Genomic DNA, 24,373 nt, shown 5'->3' on the forward strand with positions numbered 1-24,373 from the left:
ACATCCTGTCACAGCAAGGAGTATGGGATCACCCTTGTGAGCACTGGGTTAGAAGACATGCTACGCGTGGTACTTGGTATTTCCAGGACACATGTGGCATAAAGGAAACGTATGCCCCACTGAATGAGATGGAGGAAGCACATCAATCCAGCAGGTACTCAGGATCCCAAAGTAGATTAAGAAGTGGGATCAGCAGGATACAACACTCAGCCTTGCTTTTCAGATAATTGTTAATAAAACAGTAGTGCTTCACGGTCACTGTTCAAATACTGCACAGAGAAGAGATGCTGCTGAGATTAAGGTTAGAAAGAACTTTCCCACAGTGAAGTAACAGGTTGACTGTTTGGGCAACTGTTTATGACAATGGCCCAAGGGAAAAGGGATCCATTTTCCTTTAGTAAACTCTGCAAGGGAAGCAACTGTACACAAGAAACAAGTAAGTGTAAATGAAAGGCAAGTCACTAGCACTTTATCTTCATACAAACTTAGATCAGCAACTTGCCCTTGAGATGAAAACAGATCAATTAATGACAATAGAATAATCTTGCACAGAGAAGCAACAAGGGAGGTTACAGGCAGCGCTGCATGAACAAGGACTTGATAGCTGTAAACACTTGTCCTACTTAGAATGGTGAATTCCAGCTATGCCTTTATACCAGGCAAACTCTCTACTCCCCACTCAACTATAAAAAGCAAGATTGTTTCAACCAAAAAGCCAAGAAAGGAAGTGTCTGGGTGCTGCAGCAACCATTCCCTTGGAATGAGAGTGAAAAAGCACACCGCAGGGACAAGCAGAAAGAATGTATCTATAGATATGTACATAAATCACAGTGCTGTAATTTTTGTATGTAGCAGTAATGTAAATACATGTATGGTTTTTATAAGATACATATTATAAAAATCTATAAAGGCATATTTTTAGTAAAAACAATGCTCTACTTCTTTTGTAAATAGTTCTCTTCAGAATAAAACTGATCATTTATACGATACCGTCTCAGCTCTCGAGTCACTGCTTATCCTCCCTAGCTGCAGAACAAGCTCACTTTCTGAACTGTCATCTTAACACCCAACAGCATCTTCAGTTCAGCAGCAGCCCAGGAAATGCAGCCATGAGAAGCACTTGCTTGTGTTTAGAAGAGAACAGTCCTGGAGAAAAAAAGCATTTGAAACATTTACATCTCCTGCCACACAGCAAAATAGAAAGGTGAGCTTGTAAATCCTCACATTCCAGCCATTTGTACCATTTACTGGCCTTATACAAAGGGATATTCAGACTTTTAATGGATTTAGCCACGAAACACAGATGGACAAAGAAACACCTCCAGTTTGCACCAGCTGCAGTTCAGACCATCTACACCTCCTCCTCAGGATCCCCCTCGATACAGTCATACCAGAACAGCACGAACAGAAGAAAAGGCACCTTCCACAGCACATCTCCATCACGCTTCTCCAGGAGGGAGGACTTGCCTTCAAGAGCCTGCTTGCACATTGAGGGGTGGGCAGGGGTAAGCAAGTGCTAAAAGGGCAATGAGCACAGCAATGGCTGCATGGTTCCTACACAGAAACACGTTAATTCCCTGGGAAACAAGGACAGACTCCACCAAATCAACCTGGGGTCAGACCCCTGCTGCCTTGCAGTAGCTTTCAAAGCTCACTCAACACATCTTGAACAGAAAGACAAAAGATTATAGCAAAATCCTGAGCATCTCACACTGAAATGAGTTTACCAGTTCCAGCTTACTGTTTCATTCACATCTCAAACTAGAACAGCAACTAAATACACGAATTGTGGATTTGCCAATGCCCCCCTCCCAGGTAAAAAACCCTCTACACACAAGCCAAAGAGCTCACCCCTGGCTTGCCACCCTGCACCTCCAGATGCTGGACAGCAGAGGAAACAGAGCCTCAAAAAAGATTTGGCAGCTTGTAACCTTTATTTTTAGTTTTTTAAAATTATTTAAAAAGCATAATTAGAAACTTTCATTACAGAAATAATCCTAGCAAACCAGTTAGACATTCCATTGCTCAACAGTTAGGAAACTTCACATCAGCACCACTAGAGACACAGTCCCCGCCCCTTCCAAGTGAATCCTCAGTGGCGAGAGCAGAGGTTAACTGCTCCTCTACAGCCACCTCGAGGGAAGATGAAAACCAAATAAATCCCACTTTAAGCCAGGAAGTTGGACACCTGGATTGGCAAAGTTCAAACTGTGGCCACACAGACCTGGACTCAAAGAGAACCAATCTTTCCACATAAAAGAACACTCCAGGCTTGGGTGCACCATTTCCTCATTTTATTGCATCATTTCCAGTAAATTCAGACATTTTCTTTATTTCTGCCTATATGAAGTTACTCCCTCCTAGATCTGCACACACACTACCACGAGTCCCAGAGTAATGCAGCTGGGCCCTTTAATCTGAAAGGGGTAACCATCACAGGACAGCTTCATCTCAACAGGAAGGCCTTGAGGACTGACCCAGCTCCTCCCTTGAGCACACGCCACACCTGATGCCAGAGAGCAGACAGGATGGACTGGTGTAACTGCAGCCACCACCTTCCACAGCTGCCCATGTCTTACCATTATTAGAGCTCACAAAAGCAATACATCCTAGCTCGTTCTTATTCTTGGGTTACCAACAAAAGATATGTGAAGAAAAGAGATGGGTGAAGGCAGCTGGATACATACTCCCAGCACCTGAACTGATTAAAACCTCCACGTGTTACACATTCATTGTTTGCATTTTTAAAAAGTCTTTAAAGTGATTGATTGTGATGTGATTGTATGATCAGGGCTCTTACCACAACCCATAAAATCTAAAACAATGCAGGCAAAGTAAGTGACTTAAAATTTAGCCTCTCCTGGGGAAGGGGGAGGAAGGGAGAGAAGTGGGCTGATTCAAAACTCATGGACACTGGTGAATCACATCCTACCAAACCAAGGCCAGCGATTCCATAGGGCCACTTACTGAGAAACTGAGTACGTCCACCTTCAAAGGCCTTAAAGGAAGTCATACCTTCCATGTCTTTTAGTAATTTTCAGAAAAAAACCAACCTTTTATTATTATTTAGGCAATTATTCAGGTGCTGAGCATGTACTTCGAGCCCAACATTTGATATTTTAGTTACACGCACACACACTCTCCACCTTGAACTACATCTACTCAGGCTGATGAACTGAGCCCTTGTTTTCCCAGAAAGGCCGACAAGAGACAGGAAAACGTTGCTGAGCAAAGGGAGACCAGTTTGTTTCCAAGGGTGATCCTCCACCACCACATAACCCAAGCAAGCAAGCTTTCTATTTCCTTACATTTAAACAGCAGTCCTCCTTTCTGACAGAAGAATCCTGGGAATGATCCTGCAGCAGCTTTCATATTCAGAAATAAATCCAGAACAGCTGGATTTATTTTCATGCCTCTTCTCTCTAAAAAACAAAAGCTTTGCCACCAAAATTCACATTCCAGTCCGGATTGCCTATTTGTGGACAGGACAATGAGGAGAAGTTTGGGGTTTTTTTGGCAGAATCACATGGGTTTTGTTGTTCTCAAAAGAAATGGACCCTCACTTACACCCTGGCAAACCAGAAGCAGCGGTCAAAAGAGTTAAACTTTGCTTTAAAAATAAAAATAAAAAACAAAACAAAAAAGTTTTATCCAAATAACTCCCACTCCCGCAGGTCAGTTTGGTTTTCAGTATCTTGATACAAACTAAAGGAGAGCACAGGTACAGCTGGGCTGCAGCACAAGAAGGTGAAACTCAAGGACCCAGCCACAAACCTGGATCATGGCAAACTGAAATTCAAGGCCCCAGCAGCAGCACCAGCTGCCAGCCCAGGGGCTGGTGAAGTGAAACCCCAGGCTCCAGCAGCAACACCTGCAATCCTGGTACCTAGAAAAACAAAGCCTGAGCCCCAGTAAAAGCCTGGAGCTCCAGGTGAAGCCACAGGCCCCAGGGGCACCAGTCGCCAGCCTGGAGCCCAACAGAAAGGAAAGCCAGAGGCCCCAGGAAGCAGTTGCTGCCAGCCCAGGGCCAACTCGAATTAAGAACTTTGTACTATTTCTTTAAAAAGATGCACTCTGCAGTCCATGATTGGTTGACATTAAGAAGGCAGAAGCCAAAGCGACAACAGGGAGGCGAGGCTGGTTAAAGCAATATACATTATATACAAACTCTTGGGTTAATTAGTCCACTTGGTAGGCAACGTCCTTCTTGTCTACAAGGCGCACTGGAATGAGCAGGGGAGGAGAGGGGGGCAAGATTCCATCCGATACCTTCTTGGCACTGCAGTGGTAAGGTGCCAGCGCCTCTTGATAGAAAACATGGAGAAAAAATAATCTTTAAATAACGGCACAAAACTGAGAAAGTCCTCCCAAAGCCTGCCCCAGTGGAATTGCCCGAGTCTAGCTGGAGGGGCTGATCTGTCTGAGAGCAGAGTCTCTGCAGCAGGGAAAGGGCATTAGCAGCACCGCTTCTTCCTTTTACTGTTCTTCGTTAGCTTCACCACATCATTCTGTTGCTGCTGTTGCTGCTTTGCTAGGTTTTCTTTCTTTGCCCGCAGGACTAGCTCTGTAATGCAGTTAAACATCTGCAAGAGAAAACAAGCAAGTTCAGATCAGCCAGGAATTCAGGCAAGCCCAGGAACTATGGGCCACGTGGAAATCCAGTACCTGCTCCCAAGCTAAATCAGAAACACCACTATCTCCTTTCCTAAATGAGTAAATAAAAACAGGTCAGTTCGGCAACTGAGGCCAGGAGTGAAGACTGGGTAGTCCCACCTCCTAGCAGCATTCTCCCTAGTTACAAGTCTTTCTTGAGTCCACATCTCATATGTTAGCATTGTAAAGCTAGTGAAAATGCAATGTGGGCTCCTTCATTTCACCTCCCAGACTCTTCCAAACACAGCTGGAAGTCTCTTTTTCCTGTCATCTACTCACTTGCAACTTGTACAAAGCATTTTCTTTCTTCCTCAACAGGAAGAATGTAATTCTTCTTTTTTTCCAAACCAATATCCCCATATAGTCTTATCTATATTCTTCTACACATATATATTACCTCTTCCACATTAATATTTTCTTTGGCGCTGGTCTCGAACAATTGGATCTCCATCTGCCCAGCAAATTTATAGGCATCTTCTGTTTCTACCACTTTTCGCTCTGGGTCATCATTCTTATTCCCCACTAAAAAAAGGAAGGAAAAGGAAAAAAAGTCAGTTTGGTACTTCAGCAGATCAGTCCACTATAGAAGATACTGTAACTCTGATTAGAAACTCACCTAGTATCCGGCAGACATCATCACAGTTCTGATTGATTTCATGCAACCACCGTTTTACATTCACAAAAGATTCTGCACTTGTTACATCGTAGACAACAATGACCCCATGTGTTCCTCTGTAATACCTGTGGAGCCCAAGAAGACAACAAACGTTAACTCAAGCTATGTATCACCTCAGCTCTTTCTCTTTCATTTAGCTTCTACAAGATTCACAACAAATCCCCAAGTTAATGCAATCTAGTGCCTCCATTTTTTTTCCACTGGGAGTCATTTAATTCTTTTATAACACACCATTCCTCTAAACCTACAGAATTCTCTGCTCATTTAGTCTATACAAGTAGGTTTTGAAGTCCAAAGATTGTTGTTTACTTCCTTGTTCAGGTTGTCAAGACCTTCGAAGATTAATACTGTCTTTCAGCTACACAAGGAAAAGGTAGTGGGGTGCCCCCAGTACATCCTTGGAACTGGCTGCGATGTGAACCTTCACATTGTACATGCCACATCAAGGTTTTGCAGTCATTCTGTTATCTGTGAAAGATCATTTACAGACTAAGGTTTCAGCAGATCTCCAAATATACCCAACTCTCAGTCACAGTTCTATTGAGCTCACAAAAAATTCTCTCTTATTGAGCGACTGTGTTCTGATCGCACCTTCCTACTCAACAGATCAACTCCATATGTGCATCCAATGCGCTCTGCTACCTTTAGCCATTAAAAATAAGCTTCATTTTGGTTTATTCCCATTAGTCTTGGGCAACCAGCACCTTTAAATGATGATGAACAATTCTGACATGCAAGAAAAAGAATCTGAATTCAAGTTCCAACATTATCACCTGCATGAACCAACTAAAGGCAGACAGGATCTGCATCACAAGCATGCTGTATGAAAACAGCAAGCTCCACCTTCTCAGTTTTCAGCCACATTCACAGGTATTCTCCCCATTGCAAATTAGGCAGCTTTGACCCAAATAAAAAAAGTAATTTAAACCACTGACAGTGAGGTCTTCACCAGCACCCAGTTTTTATATTTGGTGTAGCTTTATTCTTTCCTTTAAGAAAACAAGTTCCAGAACTCAGCATACCAAAATCAAGGGTTTTCCTTTAAATTTTAACAGCCGTTCTAGATCTTGATCTCTTCCCACAAGCACCTCTTGCAGCACTCTTCCTTCCCCTGCACTTCAGAGATGTCTACTGTGACTACTCTGGTCCTCTTTGACAAATTATTCCAACTCAGCAAGGACACCTTTGAGCTTCAAAGCCGCCTAATCTAATCCAAATGTACTGACTTTCAGATCTCAAGTCTTCGGCTTGCTTCTGCTACCAACGCACTTGAGCCAGTCCGTCTCTCTTCCTCACCTCCCCTCATCATCCCTTCTCCAGCAGAAACAGAATTCACAGAATTCACAGAATTCACAGAATCACAGAATTCACAGAATCCCAAGGGTTGGAAGGGACCTAAAAAGATCATCTAGTCCAACCCCCCTGCAAGAGCAGGGTAACCTACAGTACATCACACAGGAACTTGTCCAGGCGGGCCTTGAATATCTCCAGTGTAGGAGACTCCACAACCCCCCTGGGCAACCTGTTCCAGTGCTCTGTCACTCTTACAGTAAAGAAGTTCTTCCTGATGTTAACGTGGAACTTCCTATGCTCCAGTTTACACCCATTGCCCCTTGTCCTATCACTGGATATCACTGAAAAAAGCCTAGCTCCATCATCCTGACACCTACTCTTTATATATTTGTAAACATTGATGAGGTCACCCCTCAGTCTCCTCTTCTCCAAGCTAAAGAGACCCAGCTCCCTCAGCCTCTCCTCATAAGGGAGATGTTCCACTCCCTTAATCATCTTTGTGGCTCTGCGCTGGACTCCTTCAAGCAATTCCCTGTCCTTCTTGAATTGAGGGGCCCAGAACTGGACACAATATTCCAGATGCGGCCTCACCAAGGCTGAGTAGAGGGGGAGGAGAACCTCTCTTGACCTACTAACCACTCCCTTTCTAATGCACCCTAAGATGCCATTTGCCTTCTTGGCCACAAGAGCACATTGCTGGCTCATGGTCATCCTCCTATCCACCAGGACCCCCAGGTCCCTTTCTCGTTCACTACTTTCCAGCAGGTCAACCCCCAACCTGTACTGGTACATGGGGTTGTTCTTCCCCAGATGCAAGACTCTACACTTGCCCTTGTTAAATTTCATCAAGTTTCTCCCCGCCCAACTCTCCAGCCTGTCCAGGTCTCGCTGAATGGCAGCACAGTCCTCTGGTGTGTCAGCCACTCCTCCCAGTTTTGTGTCATCAGCAAACTTGCTGAGGGTGCACTCAGTTCCCTCATCCAGGTCATTGATGAAAATATTAAACAGCACCGGTCCCAGCACCGACCCCTGAGGAACTCCACTAGTCACAGACCTCCAGCTAGATTCTGCGCCATTGACCACAACTCTCTGCCTTCTTCCTTTCAACCAGTTCTCGATCCACCTCACTACTTGATCGTCAAGCCCACACTTCCTTAGCTTATCTATGAGGATGCTGTGGGAGACAGTATCAAATGCCTTACTGAAATCAAGAAAAACTACATCTACCGCTCTACCATCATCCCTCCACCTAGTCACTTCCTCATAGAAGGCTATAAGGTTGGTCATACATGACTTCCCCCTCATAAAACCATGTTGGCTGTTCTTAATGACCCCCTCATCCTTGATATGCCTAGTGATGGAGTCAAGAATAAGTTGTTCCATCACCTTTCCAGGGATGGAGGTAAGGCTGACCGGTCTATAATTACCCGGGTCCTCCTTCTTGCCCTTCTTATAGATTGGTGTGACCTTTGCCATCCGCCAATCCTCAGGCACCTCGCCCGTTTCCCACGACTTACCAAAGATGAAACCACTTGTCTGTACTAACCATCAGGACAAACTTCCACAGACAGACATAAACCACACGCAGTGCACTCATCTGTCTCACCCCTTTCCTTTCATCATCACTTTGCAGTGACAATCACTGGGTATCAAATACTCCTCTATCATATGATACATACTCTATGGAAACAGGAGAGTCTGCTCCTACTGCTCATCTGGGCACTTTCAGATGACAGTCAAATAATTCTTCCATGCATGTTCTACCAGTAATTTATGCTGCACATTCACTTCCCTTGGCAAGAATGAACTCAGATAAGAATTACTTATTCCCAGCCCATCAGAGATCCTGTACTTTCAAATATTCTTGTCATAGAATCACAGACTGGTTTGGGTTGGAAAGGAGCTTAAGATCATCTAATTCTAACCCCTGCCATAGGAAGGGACACCTTCCACTAGTTCATTCACAATCAGGTCCTTTAAGAGCTTTAAAACTTGTTACAGCACTGCATTTGTGTTTTGTTAAAAGCTCAACTTTATTTCGTAACTTAGATCACTTAGAGCAAAAAATATTCCATAGCCTGAATCCACACAGTGCCAAAATAACCCATTTTCTCCCGCTACTAACACGCACTGCACACCATTTTGGATGAAATACTGCTCTGTGCAATAGCACCAGAAAAGGAAAACTCTCCAACCCTACCAACACACTCCATTTTTCTACATCTGAACAATAAACCAATTACCTTCAAACTCTCCCATATCACCTAATAGTCTTTCAATTCACCAACCCTCAGGCTGACCTACTACTTCTCCTCCCTAACACTGAGCATTACATTTGCAAAGACAACACTCAGCCTTTAGAGAAACGCAGTGGTACAGCTACACCTACGCAGAGCTGCTTCATTCTGCTGTGTGCACCATAAAACCATGCCTGGTATCCCAGTCATCCAAACCAGAGGACCCAACAGAGCATCCTGCTGCTCCTACCTTGCCCACGCACCTAGATTTTCTTCTAAGCAAAGCATATGATGTCGGGGAGTGGAATAACATTCACCGTGTACATACAGATCCCACTCCTGACATGTCGTCAGCACAGTCGTCGCTTGCTTCGAGGGATGAGGACTGTGGGCTGGACCATGCAGCACAGACCACTATGGCATTCAAAACTCTGCAAGAGCTTGCAGCTCCTGCCACAAAGCACTAATAGTGCCAACCACCTCAGGAGAAATATCCTCCTTTGTGCTTCAAGCAACCCCTGACTCCTGCTGAGTTCCTATCAGCATACACTGTTTCTATTTTTGGAAGGGAAAATTGTCTGGCACATCACTCTAGAAAGGTTGCCAACCCCTCATCTATACTAAAATGTCATTTTCTCCATTGGCTGACATTACCTTTTAGCAGCACAAAAGATAAGACCATGACTACTTTTTATTCTTTGACTCTTAAGCCCCAAAATACACATTTTTCCGAAGAAGCTACTCATGCTATTTTCAATCACTTGTTAGATGCAGCCTTGTGTCCTAGAAAACATTTTAGGCTTAACAAGTACATCAAAGATTCTCCAACCTCAAGTGCAGGGCAGTATTAGAAAACAAAGTCTTATCTATCCTACCCTCTACTTCCAACTTCAGAATGATGCAGTGCAGAATTGCTTTTATAACAAGTTGTAGGCTTTGGCGAGTAGAGAACAGATGGGGCTTTTGGCATTCAGGGAGGAGTAGGTGTAAATTTTGTGCTTTTGGCAACCAAGAGGTAGTTGAGGCTTTGACACTAGGGAAAGCATGCCTTATCTTCATTTTAGGGACGATGGAGACCACAAAAATGAAAGCAAAAGAAAAATAAAATTCTCAGTCCCAACCTCCCAACCCATTCCCCCCCACCCCCACCCCGCCAAAAAACCCCTTCAGAAGCTACAGAACAGTTATTCTTGCTTAGAGTGAACATGAAACCATCCCATTGAGGCGGAAGACAACCAAACCCGATCTGTATATGCCCTTGGATGCGTGGTAGTAGTCAGCTATCTTCCATTTGGTTTGAAAAATTACCTAGATCTAAAGGGTTTACATTTAGCTTTGGTGTGGAAAAGGCTTAAGAATGCTAACATTTAAATGGAAGTAAACACCCAAGTTGTTTGTTCTACCTACAGAGTTATATGCAAAGAAGCTTAACGATACAAGCTTAATGCCTTTGAAACATTACCCCACTAATACTGCAGACTTGATACAGAAAATCTCCAGAATCAGCTAACCAAACTCTTGGTGTCCTTCAGCCATTTGTTTCTTTTTTACATCTCTGCAGACTACCTTTGCAAGCAGAAGGGAACATTCTGCCACTCACTGTGCTACTTCCTGCTATGAGATACCAGTAAGAAAGTTCTCAGACATCCTCTAGTAAATACTTCCCCAGATTAGCATCTGGAGTTATAATAACCAGTTTCATGAAGTACAACAGCAGGTTAAGTCAGAGCATTATTGAGCCAGAGCATTATCGACTGCATCAGCTCAGTAGGGCCCATACATTTCTTTTATGGAAAAATAAACATAACTGGCCAATGTGAAAGATAGGTCACTCCTTTAATCCAGCATCTTCACCAGTATTTAACCAGTTTGTGGTATATATGGTTCTTTGGGTTTCATTCATCCAGAATCCTAACCAATCCTACAGACTTCTAATATGTTTTCATACTCATCCTCTTTCTTCCAGGTTCCTGGAAGCACATCTATTGTCACAGGCTAGTTGTTCAGTCTATCGGACCCTCATACCTGCTGCAAAAGACACAGCAATTCTATCATCGCAAAAAGTTTATCCTTCTCTTAAACATGCCACTGCACACAAACACATGGCAGAAGGCCCCTCTGCTATCACTATTCAAGCTGTGCCAGCATCTGACAGCTATTACGTAACATCTGTATCATAAAAACAGAGTCCCAAATCAGAACAAAGCAGTCCTACAAGAGCAAATCAAGTATAGGAACTGGTTGCTCATGCATCTGAAGTGTTCCTGCTAATAGATCTGAATCCTGCCATGGCACATCTCTAGTGAATTTAAATGAAATTCAGAGTTTGGATGACTTTTCATGACAACCAAATTCTCACAACTTTGCCTCTCTTCCCACTAGACACCAGCTATCCCAGTATTTCCACATTTAACAGACAGTAAAAACCAGCTGCTTTTACATTTCCCAATCAAAAATTCTGATCTAGTTCAGTTTTCTTGAACTTGTACAGAATACTCCAGATCAACTTGATTTCTGTTTTATTCTGGTTTTCAGCTTCTGTAGCTGCAGTCAAGTAAAATCAAAATAGAACAACCTTAACATGTTCGAATTTTCCACTATTAACTCCTACCACCTCTCCCATTTTGCAGTTCTAGGTCTATACAGCAGTACTTCCAACCTATTACTATTATTACCAGATGGGCTCTAATTTCAGGTTTGCTTGCCAGGCTTGGCTCAACATCAATCTGAAATCTACCTTTAACTGTAAAGGCACTTCCTGGCCTACAGTAATACTGTAGGAACACCTTTTTATATCCTTTACCTCAATCTAAACCTCAATCTAGCCAAGGACTAGACAAAGACTACCACACTGTTGACAGCAGGCTCATACTCCACCCATGATTTGGTAGCCAAGCCCTTTTGTAAGTACTAGCATGGTAACTTGATTTGTCACTCAGTTTGGGATAAGCAAATCAGTTACAGTGTTACTTTGCCAATGAAGAAAAGGTAGAACCATTTCTAAAATTCAGATGTTGTTATCTCCTGGTTGATATGTTTGGGTCCAGAGCACCTCCTGAGAAGTATCAGTGAATGCTAGACAGTCACAGCTAGCTGAGCTAGCAGCAAGAGGAGCCCTCAAAACAGCATAACCAGCATTCCCAAAGAGTTTTACTCAACGCTTCAAATGCACTCTGACACAGGAACTTCTTTGCTTAAAGTTGAACAGAGTTCAAATCTTTCTTTCCTGACCATGGAAGATTCTGTAACCCCTTCACTAGAGTTACAGCAGGAAAACTGAGGCCTCTACTTCCCCAGGAGTACCCCTCAATTTGTTAAAAAGCTATGCAAAAGAAAGTAGTAGCAGAGTTCAAATGGGCCATGGCACAAACACCCTCAAACCAGTTCAGCTCACCTATTTTAAATGTTAATCAGAGAATTAAACAAAACACTACACAAATTCTAATCTGCAGCTATTCCCGTTCACCTCCTTTCCTGGTATTCCCTGTTCAGTGCTGGATACCATGGCTTTCTAAACCAGCTGGCATCAGCCCCACAAACCAACGCTCATTAACGCAGCTCTGAGTGGCGTCAGGGAATCTGAAAACAGGAAGGCCATGTGCTGACTCAGCAGTAATTGGGGCACTCTGTGACTAGCCCATGCACACAGCTGACAGGGGCCACAGCGCTGCACTGCTGCCTCCCCCCTCACCACTTCCTGCCCCATGCTGCCTGCAGCGCCGAAACAAGAAGTGATGTCACACACACAGGAACCCTACAAGAGGCAACCAAGGTTTTTCAAGCCAAACACTTAAGAAACAATGGAAGCAATCCAGTAATATCCGTATAAAAGAGCAGAGGAAAGGGGCGGTGCACACACCAGGTTCAATTTTGCCAGTTCTAGTTGGTCAGATGTAACACAGATGCAGCCAATGTCATGATTTTTATGCAGAAGTTAACCAATGCATCAGCTGAAAACAATCCTCCTCTCAAATAAGAACCACAAGAGAAGTCAGTCATGAAAGACCAACTGAAACACCCAGGTCTTTCAAGAATTATTATTTTTGTTAATAAAGGAAACAAAAGTTCCATTTCCAAGTGCATTTCTTCCTCTTTCCCTAGTGCCACAGTGAGCAGTCCCACCTTTAATGCAATCAGTTTACAAACACACTTTAGTCTCAGTTCCCAGGGCTGCAGCTCTGGGTGTGGTTTCTCCAGGAACAGGAAAAGCTGCGCACATGCTGTTCAAAAGGACAATGAGAATGAAATTGAACTCGAACCAAGGAAAAGGTTAACTTCACGTGGGCATCTACCTCAACAGAACTCCACACAAAGAGCCCTAAAAGACTATTCATCTGTCCTAAGAGAAAACTAAATATTGGAAATCCTAGTCTTCAACCTCAAAGCTATTCGTGAGTTATACAATACTGACGAGGGTTTGCACTCTGTACTTGTGCAATATGTTCAACCAGAGGATGACCTTTTCGGACAGGCTTCAGAAACAAATTTTCTACTATATACAGAACAGTGAAATAACTCCAGTTCTACCATTTGGAAAATAACAGCAGAGGAATAAGACAAAGACATCATGGAAATGCACAGAAGAATAAGGAAATCCGAAATCCCAGTTTCAAACCCAGACACATCATCACCACCACTACTGGTTCTAAAACAGCTGAGAGAAGTTCCACTGTACAGACCACAAAGCTGTCACTAACTAATCAACTGCAACATTAAATATCTAAACTGTAACTCTAAACTGCAAGATCCATACATAAAGCTATGTATCACAAAGCCCAGTTATACTCACGTTGATGTGATAGTCCGAAAGCGCTCTTGTCCAGCTGTGTCCCAGATCTGTAGCTTCACCTTCTCTCCATTGATCTCAACTGTCCGGATTTTAAAATCCACTCCAATTGTGGTAATGTAGCTGCCTGAAGGGAAAGCATGGCTAAGTGAGAGCCTAACTCTTGTTTATTGTTGATGTCCCAAAGCACACTTCTGAACACTATTTGGCAGTAGTTCTCACACTAGACAGCAGAACAGGGTTCCCCCTTATCTGCTTATCATCGAAAATGCTCTATCAGGTCATGCTGATCTGTGTATTTTTATCTGCAGTTAATAGCTGCAACTTCTCCCAAGTCACGCTTAAAGTTAAAAACTCCGTGTTAAAAAATAAAATGATTCTTCTGTTGCATTGGTGGTCAAGAGTAAGCACACAAATATATCCAGAAATGGACAGCAACTATGGAAGTATTACACTTGTGAAAACCGAGACAAATTTTTCTTTAAATGCTTCTACAATTATTGATTTTGAATAGGGTTTCCTCTCAGTTAGTGATGTCACAAATATAAGTTGTTTAGCCACAATATTCAATCAATCTAAATCCCCAATGTCCAATAGGAAGTCTGCACAGAATACAGCATAAGCTAAAAAAACTAAGCTATTTCTGGAACCATGTCAGTATTTAAATCCTGTAGGACTTGCAGTTGCAAGTGAAGATCAGACAGGATGGCTTGTATAGGCTTATACCAGTGAAACAAAGCTAGGAACATCATGTATTCCTAGTCCAGCTATCAGTGGGTAAATGCAGAAGAACAACTTGTTGCCAGCCAGCAGCACTGGAGCAGACCTTGACCATCTCACTTAACTGAAGTAAACAAAACACTCACCTGAGAATGTATTATCTGCAAAACGCAACAGCAAACTGCTCTTGCCCACACCTACAACAAACAAAGACAGCAAGATCTTTGAATACAGTCATCTTGGGCGTCAGATAGCACAACAGTATTTTACCCATTCATTGCATTTTAACTCTAACTAGGCTATTTTCTCAGCAGAGAATCTAGTACCATCCACCTTGACTATTCATCTCAGTACTCTCCCTGAAGGTTTGATCAAGCACACTGCAGTCACTCCAAGGCTTGGTATGCTTCTTGTAGCAGTACCGACAGAGTTGTGTCCCCACCTTCCTTCACCCCTCAGCAAACTGAAACAGTAGCTTTTGAATTGTGGTCACTGCTAAGAGGTCTTAAAGAATGACAACTAAAAGCAAGTTTACAATCAGCAGGCTTGCATTTGCTAAGGAAGATCCAAACCCAAGTATGCCCTGCTAATTAACAAGCATTCAGAACATAGCTCTAAACTACTGAATTTCACATCATGCTTAACATCACTGCCTACCTCCCATTCATCATGCCGTGCTGAACAGCAGTGGAATTTGGACTACTTTTGACAACCAGACTAGTGTTTCATACTAGAAAGCTTATGTTATCATGACCACAGTTTAACAGAAGCCTAAACCAAACAGAGGAGTTGGGAATTATTGTTCTGCATTGCCATTCAACACAGGCTTGTTCCACATCTAATGAGAAGGACAAATACCTTTCTGAAGTTGTACCTTTTGACAAAGTGAAACAGTTCTCTAAGTGCTTTGAGTAGCACTTCATCCAGGTTTTCCTGAAATGATTGTTTGCACCCCAATCACACCCTGTTGCAGAGAAGCATTTTTCACAGTGCTTCAGAGATGAACCATGAACTCATTCCTGCCCACCCAACCAAGAGGAATCTGGGTATCAGAACGCCTCAAAGTTGTTATCTCTGTCTAACATCTCTACTGTTAATGTCCCTTCCTCTCCTTTCCCTCCCTCCTCCAAAAAAAGAAGTCTGCTATGGCATGAAAACAAAATTCAACTTCACCAGAGTGATTATCTATTAAATCTTTTCAGGTAAAAGCTGTTTTAATTATTTTGATGACATACAGCCTGCAAGCTTTTCTTAATAGAAGACCTATGCAAAGTCTAGTTCGTAGCTGCTGGCATCTGAAGATAGCTACCAGGAAAGAAAAAACAAACAACTCAAAACATCTGCATGATTCCAGTAAGACAGGTCTCATTTGCAAAGAGTTCAAACTACCAGACATCTGGGGAGGCCATGCCCATTTCTCACTGATTATTTCAGTATCTTTTTAAACATCTTCAAAAAAGGAAAGAATCCTACTAAAAAATACAAAGTTACAGCCTGCACACACTTAATACCTCTGAGCTGAAAAACAGCAGCAGAGCAGTTCCTGAACTATAATGAAGCACTGGCTATTTAACAAGAGCTAAACCTCTGCAAAACACCAGCCAGTTAAGGCAAAATAATTTAAATGAAAAAAGGTTTCAGCAAGTACTACATTTCTTGATCAAGCAGGATAACAGGACTGGCCTCCAGCTTAGTAAAAAGAAAATAGATGCTGGAACCCACAGACTTGTCAGACCACACCACCTTCTTAAAACGTCAGCCAGCCTCCGGCTACACTGCAGAGCTGCATGGGCTGCACATGACCACTGCTTTGTCAGAGTGTCCATTACTGCAGACACTCTCTGGTCTACACGGCTCTCAGCACTCAGGCATCTGGAGAAAAGAAACCTCCTCAACTCAGGAAGTTCTACATGCTCCCGATGACAAGGATCTCACTAAACAAACACTGCCTCTGATCCACACTGTTCACGCGCAGAGAAACCACACTCTTCGTGACCCTCCACCTCCTACACAGAGTTATTTGAAGATCTGAAAAGAGAAGGCTAGCAGGGCCTCTTTGCTTGTGGAAGACAGCAGACTGAAACAAAACAAAAGGCCTATTGACTCTGCACAATCAAAATTAAAAGCAAATTTCTGTGCCACACCAGTTTCTAAAACCTCTATCTTACTGAATGGTAGAGTGAATTAAAGCAGCGCACTGAAAGCACAGATCATCTGTATTTATTTTTAAATCTATGATTTGGCACAATCTAGATCACCAGCAGCTTTTCAAGATGACCTGTTCTAAAAGCACACAAACCTACTACCCTCCTGACATATTTACATACAAGGGAAAGCAGATGAGACAGAATCTTCTTATCCAGTATCAGTCCACTTCCTACTGCAGAGAATAAACATCAATAAACAAAGCAAGTAAACTGTTTTGTGGAAGCTGGGACAAAGCCTTCCTGTTGGGGTTAGCGAATATAAAAACAAAAAAGAAAAATCAATACTCAAACTGCATAGTGAGATTTAATTACAACAACAGAGAACCACAGGCAAGATGACAGTTCTCACTTCTTTCCTCTCACTGGAAACACTGTAGGGACTTTGCTCAAGAAAACTCAGCTAAGAAATGTCATTTAATTGTTTAAAATGAGAAGTCCTCCTCAGAGTTTTCACCATCCTGTTTATCTTGCCTGAACAGTTTTGAAACTCATCAGCAAGCAGCAGAGTTACTGCTCTACTCAGAATGCAGCACTTGGCTTTAACAATCCATAGGCTCCCAAAAGCGCATAGTTTTAAGCTGTGGCCCCTTCTCCCTTTTTAGATCCCTTCACACGAACAGAGTTTAGCATAGAATAAAATATTTCTACATACAGCTAAAGCTTCTGGGGGTGACAACTGCCAAGATCACGCAACGTTACACTTTCACCTCAGAGCCATGCCTCACTGCATGCCGGGACCTGCCGCCTTATGGACCACACCTCTGTTACAAGAAGAGGGTGGATGCCATCTTCTCCAGTTTATGGAAATTAAGCTCTAAGCTGTTGGAGTGTTAGCAACACTGAACCAGACTGAGGGCAGGAATCTTCCCAGTCCCAAATCTTATGTATCTAGACTAAAGCACCAGACACAGGCTGAGTTCACAGACTATCCCTGCAGAAGTTTCTGAAACTGCTGCGTGGGTGAATTGCCAAAACCTATATAACTATACCTAAACCAGTTGTGGGTAAGGGGTTTGTATGCTATACTAGAACTAGAAATACACAAAGCTACTGGCCCTAGAAGGATTTATTAAAAATAAATATCCCTGACAAACCGCAGAACTGAGACTTCACGTTGAAGCACAGAAAGAGCCATGAGGAGTAATTAAGATAATAAAAGAGTATCAAAACGTAGTCCTTGCCACACTGGGAGCAATGGTTCCTAGGGCTGAGGAGCAGCCAGCCCTTCCCATCGATGCCTTGGACAGCCTGTCACAGGGGAAGGGAATTCCCTCCTCAGCCTAGCAAGAGATTAGCGGGCGCCCTCAAAACGTGCGGCTGGCGAAGGCTGCTGCAAGCACCCACACCGGTGCTGCTCTTACTCGTACGTGCCTAATCTTCCTTTTCCTAACCCTAACCGAGCTATTCACCACAATATCCTGTGACAGCCAGTTCCGCAGGTTCATCAGATAACGCCTTACGAAGCCCAAGCAAACGCGCCCTCTCATTCAAAGCCGGGGGGGGGGAAGCCCACCGACCCACCCGGCAGAGCCCATCGCCACCGACAGCACAGCAGAGCCCCGCCACCGGAGAGCCGGCCGCGATGGCCCCGCGGGGGCCCCGCCATGACACGGCCCGGCCCCGCCGCCGCCCTCAGGCCCCTCAAAGAGGCGAGGGGCGGCCAACCCCGCCAGCGGCCTACCCCCGCCCCCGGGCCGCGCCGCGCCGCGCTCACCGCTGTCGCCGATGATGAGCAGCTTGAAGAGGTGATCGTAGTCCCGGGCCATGGCCGGGGCGGCAGCGGGCGGCGGGACCGACCGGGAGCGACCGGGGCCCGGGGAGGGGGGGGGGCGGGGGGGCTGGCGGGCGCGGGCCGGATCCACTTCCCGCACAAACAGCCGGAACTGACAGCGCTGCCCCGCGCCTGCGCCGCGCCCACCGGGGCCGCCAGCTGCGCCGGCACCCTGCCGCGCATGCGCCGAGCCCCCCGCGCAAGGCGCGTGCGCAAGAAGGGTAGTGGCGACCGTACTCTGCTCGCCTCCCGCTCCCGGGCGTGGCGGCCATGATGGAGCTGTGAGGGCCGGGCCGGGCCGGGCCGGGCCGAAGCCGCCGCCCTCTCTCCGTTCGCCCGCCGCACCGCGGCCCGGGCCCCTTTCCCCTCCGCACACAGCGCCGTGTCCAGCTCCGCTCCCGCAGGCATTCGCATGAGGCCTGCAGACATAGCACCAGAGGCGTGAGGGAGCCCCGGCGCCTTCAGGCAGCGCCAGCCCCGCTGCTCGGCAGGGGCAGACGGCGTTGCCTGGAAACGTGTTTGGTTTCTTGAACAAGGGGCCTGTGCACCGAAGCATGGAAGTCGCACAGCTACAAGGACAGTCACCATCAGAGCCCACCCTGCAGGTGAGGAAGCCCGTACGAAGTGCCCAGGGGTGTGTCATGGAGGCCTGGCGGTGCGGCGCAGTCTGGGTTCCTAGGTTTTAATGCAGGAGTGTGTGTGTGTATGGCTCAGAAAGGCCTCAACTCACACACAGCAGCTGTGCCTGCACCAAACACAGCCCAAGTTCAGTTTCAAACACAACTCTTAGCGTTGTCTGACACACGAACAGCCCGAGTTACACAGATGCTACCCAAACCGCAGGACTGTGATCACTTACGGGGTGATCTTCGCTACTAGGCGCACACAGGGCACAATAAAAGTGCTGGTTTTCTCTTTGATGGCTTTCCTACAGAAATGTTTGTACTTGCTGGTATTCGAACACCTGAGGTCGAACAACGCAGGGTTTTGATGCAGAATATGTCAGTTACTTTTTCCTTTCCTGGTTATTAAGGCTTGTTGATAAATACATAAAAACACAATAACAAAAGGCAGTGTGCTGGCTATTGCATCTGTCTTCAAAGTAATCTTAGTTTAGCATAGACTCAAGCCAAAATATTGACATGATTTAGTTGAGCTAAATTGATTTAAATTTCAATGTAAGTTTACAATTTATTGACACAAGGATTTCATTAACATGCACCTACATTGAGGATCCTTTTGACAGGACCCAGGCTTAAGTAAAAGATTGAAAACAGTGGAACATCACCACTGCAGACCATGTCAGTGACAGGGTGGGTGTTCACACACCAGAACGGATTGTCCAAGGGAAGTGGAGGAGTCTCACGAGCCTAGACAGTGCCCCAAGCAGCCTGCTTTACTTGACTGGGCTCTGAGTGTAGGGGTTGGACTAGCTGGAAACCAGAAGTGCCTTCCAGCCACAGCTGTGAGCAGTTTTTAGCAGTATTCTTTTTCCCTTAACATAAAAGCTGTAGACTGGATTTATACAATAGGGTTTGGTTAAGAGGAATAAGAATATATTTAAAGGCAGTTGTCTCTGACCAATTCTGATTTCTTCTTTCTTTTGGATAGTATATTGTGGTATGATTCCACTGTTATATTTGTCCAATTTGCACGGAATTCATATGGAAACAACCCAATATGGCTAAAATAGCATGTCTGGGCTGAAGATTAAATTTTTTAGCACATGGTGTTGCATCTTCTAAATACTTCTCATCAGCAATATGGCTAATATCAGTGGTTTTAATTATAAACCCTCCCTTAATCTCAAAGAAGTATTCTGGCCTCCAGAGCTCACCCCTATCAAGTCCCACACATTCTGAAATTCACTTAGATGACTTCCATCTCACATGCACTCTGCAACTCACACGTTTTGAACACCACATCCTGTAGTTCATTCTGCATTATCCTCAAGTGCATGATGTAGCTGAGGAGCAGGAAAACAGCTGGAGTCTTACAGACATAAGTGTGTGTTATTTAACAGCCTTGGGCTCACAGAAACCCAGATAGAAAAGGGTTTGCAGCTAGCCCAAACCCAGCCCAGTGCTACACCAATTCAGTATCACCCAACCCAGTAAAGCAGTTGGGCTGCCCATCATGTAACCCAGTGTGCCCCAAGCATCAGGGTGACTAAGGAAGCAGTGTAGCTACAGGGAGATCCCTTAAACCCAGCACACAAACCACCAGCTTAAACCACCAATGACAATGACTCCTATTATTTTTAAGCTCATGAAACCTCATCATGTGAGAAGTACGAGCCACCATGATGTTACCTAATAAAATGGACAGTACCTTTTTATTATTACTATAATTATTATTTTATTGCTGTGATTTACCTAAAAAAAAATTACTATTTTATGCTTTCACATTTTTCTGTTTTCCATTGAAATTTTTAGAACCTTGTAGGTTTAAGCATCTCTTATAAATTATTTTTTGATCTTGAAATCTACACAGTTCAGCTGTCACTCAGAGGCAGTTGCTTGACAGTTCAAACATGTTATTACAGTCAGTTGTGGGGAAAAATTATCTTTTAACTGACAACTGGTATTTTTAAGATATTTGAAATGAGAAAAAAATTAATTCTTTAGTCTCCAAGTTGGCACAATCCATTTATCAGATCTCACGTTCTGGTGAAAATTATGGGTATTTTCTCCCTGATGTATTGTGTTGTAATGTATAAATAGTTTAGCAAAAAGTAGCTATCAAAATCCAAATTCGGTGTTTCACTGTAATTGAAAGATTAGCATATTCTCAATAAGTGCAAGTGAGCTCCTACCTTTTACTCCTCCCTCTCAGAAACAAACTAAACTGAGTGCAGAAACTCAGGTGCTCTTGGGAAAGATAAATGAGTTTTTCCACTTGCTACTATAGAAGGTGAAAATACAAATCATCAAAATACCCATAATAGCAAAAGATCTTATTGGCTAAAATTAACAAGCTAATAAAATGGCCTCTATTTAACTGTAATTTTCTTTCACATATTTATGTGGAGCAAATCTGAGATAAAACAGGTGAGCCAAGCACGCCATGATGGGGGCTCAAACAGCCTTTCTTAACCTGAATTGGCAGTTTTTTATGGTTTCAAATGTTACGATGTGTAGTATTGTTTTCTCCCTTCCTCATGGTTTGAGCCAGCCAGAGTAACACGCCAGGAAGATTCCCCCCAACAAACACACCACCCACCCACTTCAAACAACAGATCCTACTGCTCTGGCTTCTCAGGTGCAACCAGTTGCTGTGTAGTTTCATAAAATAGGCAAGGCTTATTTAACTATTACTTTACATAGAACATAAAGCTCATTTTTCTTTCTAAAAACTTGTATTCTGCAGCAAAGTTTTCACTGTTTCCATCAAATGACAGAAAAGGTATTACTAAATTAAAACAATTCTTTTAAAAGACATGTGTGTGGCCAGGTAAAATAAAATACTGCTTTCTTGCAGCAGTACAGCCTACTGACCAGAAAAAATCTTTCAGTGTTGGAAGTGCCAAGTATCTTATGAAGCCCTTGAAGGCATAAAAATCAAGGACTTTTCACAAGTTGAGTAACCATAAAAGCTGTCTGTAGTCAAAAATACTTCAGAAACTAATAGGAGTAATTACTTAAAATTTCAGTAAATGTCAGTTGTGCCTTGCTCTTAAAGCCTAGCTTGCCTCAGTTCTGCAAAAGGTTTTTATAGATTACAGCACAGCCCACTCTACAAACTCTGCTCTAGAAAAAGCAGGGCCAAAAAGTAAATCACAGTATAAGGCTGTTGACAAATGAATTTGTAAAAAGAACAGTTTACACCAAAAGGATCAAAGTCAGAGCCTTTATTAAATGTTCCTTCTTCAAACAGACTGCATTTAATCCCCCTTTCGCATTTGTAGTTTTCTAAGGCTATTTTAAATACTTTGTTTTACAGGGATTTTGAGTCTTCAGAACCGTCACAAGCAGCAAGGTAGCAGTACACAAAAACACGACGCTTTCATTGTCACTGAGTTCTATTCCTGCTTCACAGGGTCTGTGGAAAACCCAACAATACGTCCAGTTTTTGCACAGACCCTGGAAAGGAAGTGGGTGTCACCAGAGTTGAAGCCTGATGTGCTCTAGCCACATCTCACAATTGGCCAGGATTTACGAGTACTGGTTAGTATTTCTTGTGCATTATCTGTTTCAAAAAGGGGACCAAATTTTCAATTTTCAACTAATGTGGGTCTAATTAAGGCTATTCTGGTGTATTCAATACTAAAATACTCTCTGGGAGTCCTTTTCATGAAACCCCATCAGAATTAACATTTTCAAAAATGAAAACATTTTAAATAGGTGTTTGAGTTGAAATGCTGATGCAGCGGTTGGTTCAGTGTTTTCTTGTCTTACAGAGCTTTATCACGTCAGTATAGTGTCATCTATCTGTTCATCAGAGTCAGCCTGGCCAGCCAGCTTCTTCAGGGATCTCCTGCAGCTTTCATTGAGAAGCTCCAAGCTGGCAGCATCTAGAATCTTGGAAACTGACTGTGGAAGGAAGACAACACCAATTACCAATTCCTTAGGACATACTGTGCAAAATAAGAGTAAATGTGAGTGCCTGACACATGTATTTATCTAAAATCTTTCACACATACCCAAGTTCTTCGTCTGGTTTTGCAATTCCAGACATGAGGACTATCCAAAAGCCACTAAGACTTAGAAAAGAGGTCTGGCAGTGGATGTGCAACACAGTCCACCCTAAAATACACTCTGGCACCCCTAATACTGCAGTAGGATTATACAAGTGACAAAAGCGCTAAGCTAGCAGTCTTAGCTAAGGCAGCTACAGCACAGTAAAGGCTTAAGGCCATTAGAAAGCAAGACTATTATCTTAAACATGGGAGGTATGTTAAATACCTTGATTTTATTAATACTACACAATAGTATTAATACTGTAATAAGTATTTTATTAATACTTACAACTGTAAGGTTGTACAGTATCAGTACTGCTTATTTCTCATGGCTGAGCACTAGAATATTGATGAAGGCTTAAGTGCAAATGGGAATGTCCCACTCCATCTACTTCATAAAAGGCTGGCAGCACATTCTGAACACAACACAACCACATGCAGAGCAACACAACACAGCCTTAAACCAATGATTACATTTCCTTCTGTCTCATACCTCAAGCACTTCTTCACCCGCTCTCATCTTCAGAAGGTTGACAATAGCTTGGTCGCTGTAGGCTCTTACGCTGGTGTTTTTGTCCTTCGTGTTGTCCAGGAGAGCTTTGAGAATTGGTTTAATTGTCTGAGGATCCAGTGAGGGAAGATGGTCCTTATTTGCCCACCAAATCATTTTTTCTGCAACTAACTTTATGTCACTGGATGAGTTCTGAAGACACTGAGGGAGACAGAGATGGACTTAAATTCAGATACATCAAGGAGAGGTATTTAAAGCAGATTATCTTTTTTTTTTTTCCTAAGTATTTTAAACTGTACCAAGAAAAGCAAACGGTTTTCAACTCACAGGGACACAAACTTGTTACCAATAAGCCTGACCAAACTGTGTAGCAGTAAGAGAAGACCAAACCTTGAAAACAAGACACCTTTTCAAAAGAAAACTTCTCAAAGTGTGGCTGACAACAGGGTCACACAGTTCTCAACTGTCTCAGGAAATAACAATGACCACTAAGGGCAGCAACAGCCAAGTCAGTCTCTGGTTGGAGTATAAAATGCATTTCAGCAGTGGATTTCATACTAAATAAAACAATATATTGGAGCTTTGTATTTTCTTTATTCTCAACATATTTAAAGCATGAAAGCCAACATGTGAATGTCAGCTGCATTGTTAATACTGTGATAAAGGTATTGTGACAGTTGTGATACTTGTGTTTTATATTTTAACACAGTGCTATGATGCAAATTAATATATAAATGTAGAATTTCAAACCAAAAGTCTGCATCCTGTCAACTTGTATGTCTGATAGTGGTTGAGTGAACTGAGAAGGAATGTAACACATCTAGACAGACAAAATACAAAG

The 24,373-nt window shown here is 43.4% G+C and overlaps 2 protein-coding genes and 1 long non-coding RNA gene across 4 annotated transcripts in view; 1 reads left to right on the forward strand and 2 right to left on the reverse strand.

Moving 5' to 3' along the window:
* Window positions 1-1,913: 1,913 nt before the first annotated feature.
* RAB35 (RAB35, member RAS oncogene family) lies at window positions 1,914-18,499 on the reverse strand. Its single transcript, XM_065692895.1, has 6 exons — window positions 18,287-18,499; window positions 14,512-14,562; window positions 13,649-13,772; window positions 5,270-5,394; window positions 5,051-5,175; window positions 1,914-4,583 (listed from the first exon to the last, which is right to left on the reverse strand). The coding sequence occupies exons 1-6, from the start codon at window positions 18,336-18,338 to the stop codon at window positions 4,455-4,457; spliced, it is 606 nt and encodes a 201-aa protein (XP_065548967.1). The 5' UTR covers window positions 18,339-18,499; the 3' UTR covers window positions 1,914-4,454.
* Window positions 18,500-18,515: 16 nt separating this feature from the next.
* On the forward strand, window positions 18,516-24,287 carry LOC136021088 (uncharacterized). The gene is made up of 4 exons (XR_010615668.1): window positions 18,516-18,948; window positions 22,286-22,509; window positions 22,743-22,940; window positions 23,614-24,287. It is a non-coding gene; the product is annotated as an uncharacterized LOC136021088 (long non-coding RNA).
* Window positions 22,179-24,373, reverse strand: part of GCN1 (GCN1 activator of EIF2AK4) — a 42,807-nt gene continuing 40,612 nt past the window's right edge. For both annotated transcript variants that reach the window (XM_065692894.1, XM_065692893.1), the window contains exons 57-58: window positions 23,515-23,733; window positions 22,179-22,875 (exon numbers count right to left, since the gene is read on the reverse strand). In XM_065692894.1, the coding sequence (XP_065548966.1) occupies window positions 22,750-22,875; window positions 23,515-23,733 (345 nt within the window). In that variant the 3' untranslated portion in view covers window positions 22,179-22,749. The remainder of the gene's footprint in view (window positions 22,876-23,514; window positions 23,734-24,373) is intronic.

The sequence above is a fragment of the Lathamus discolor genome, chromosome 12 (genome assembly GCF_037157495.1).
Source record: "Lathamus discolor isolate bLatDis1 chromosome 12, bLatDis1.hap1, whole genome shotgun sequence".
In the NCBI taxonomy this organism is placed as follows: domain Eukaryota; kingdom Metazoa; phylum Chordata; class Aves; order Psittaciformes; family Psittacidae; genus Lathamus; species Lathamus discolor.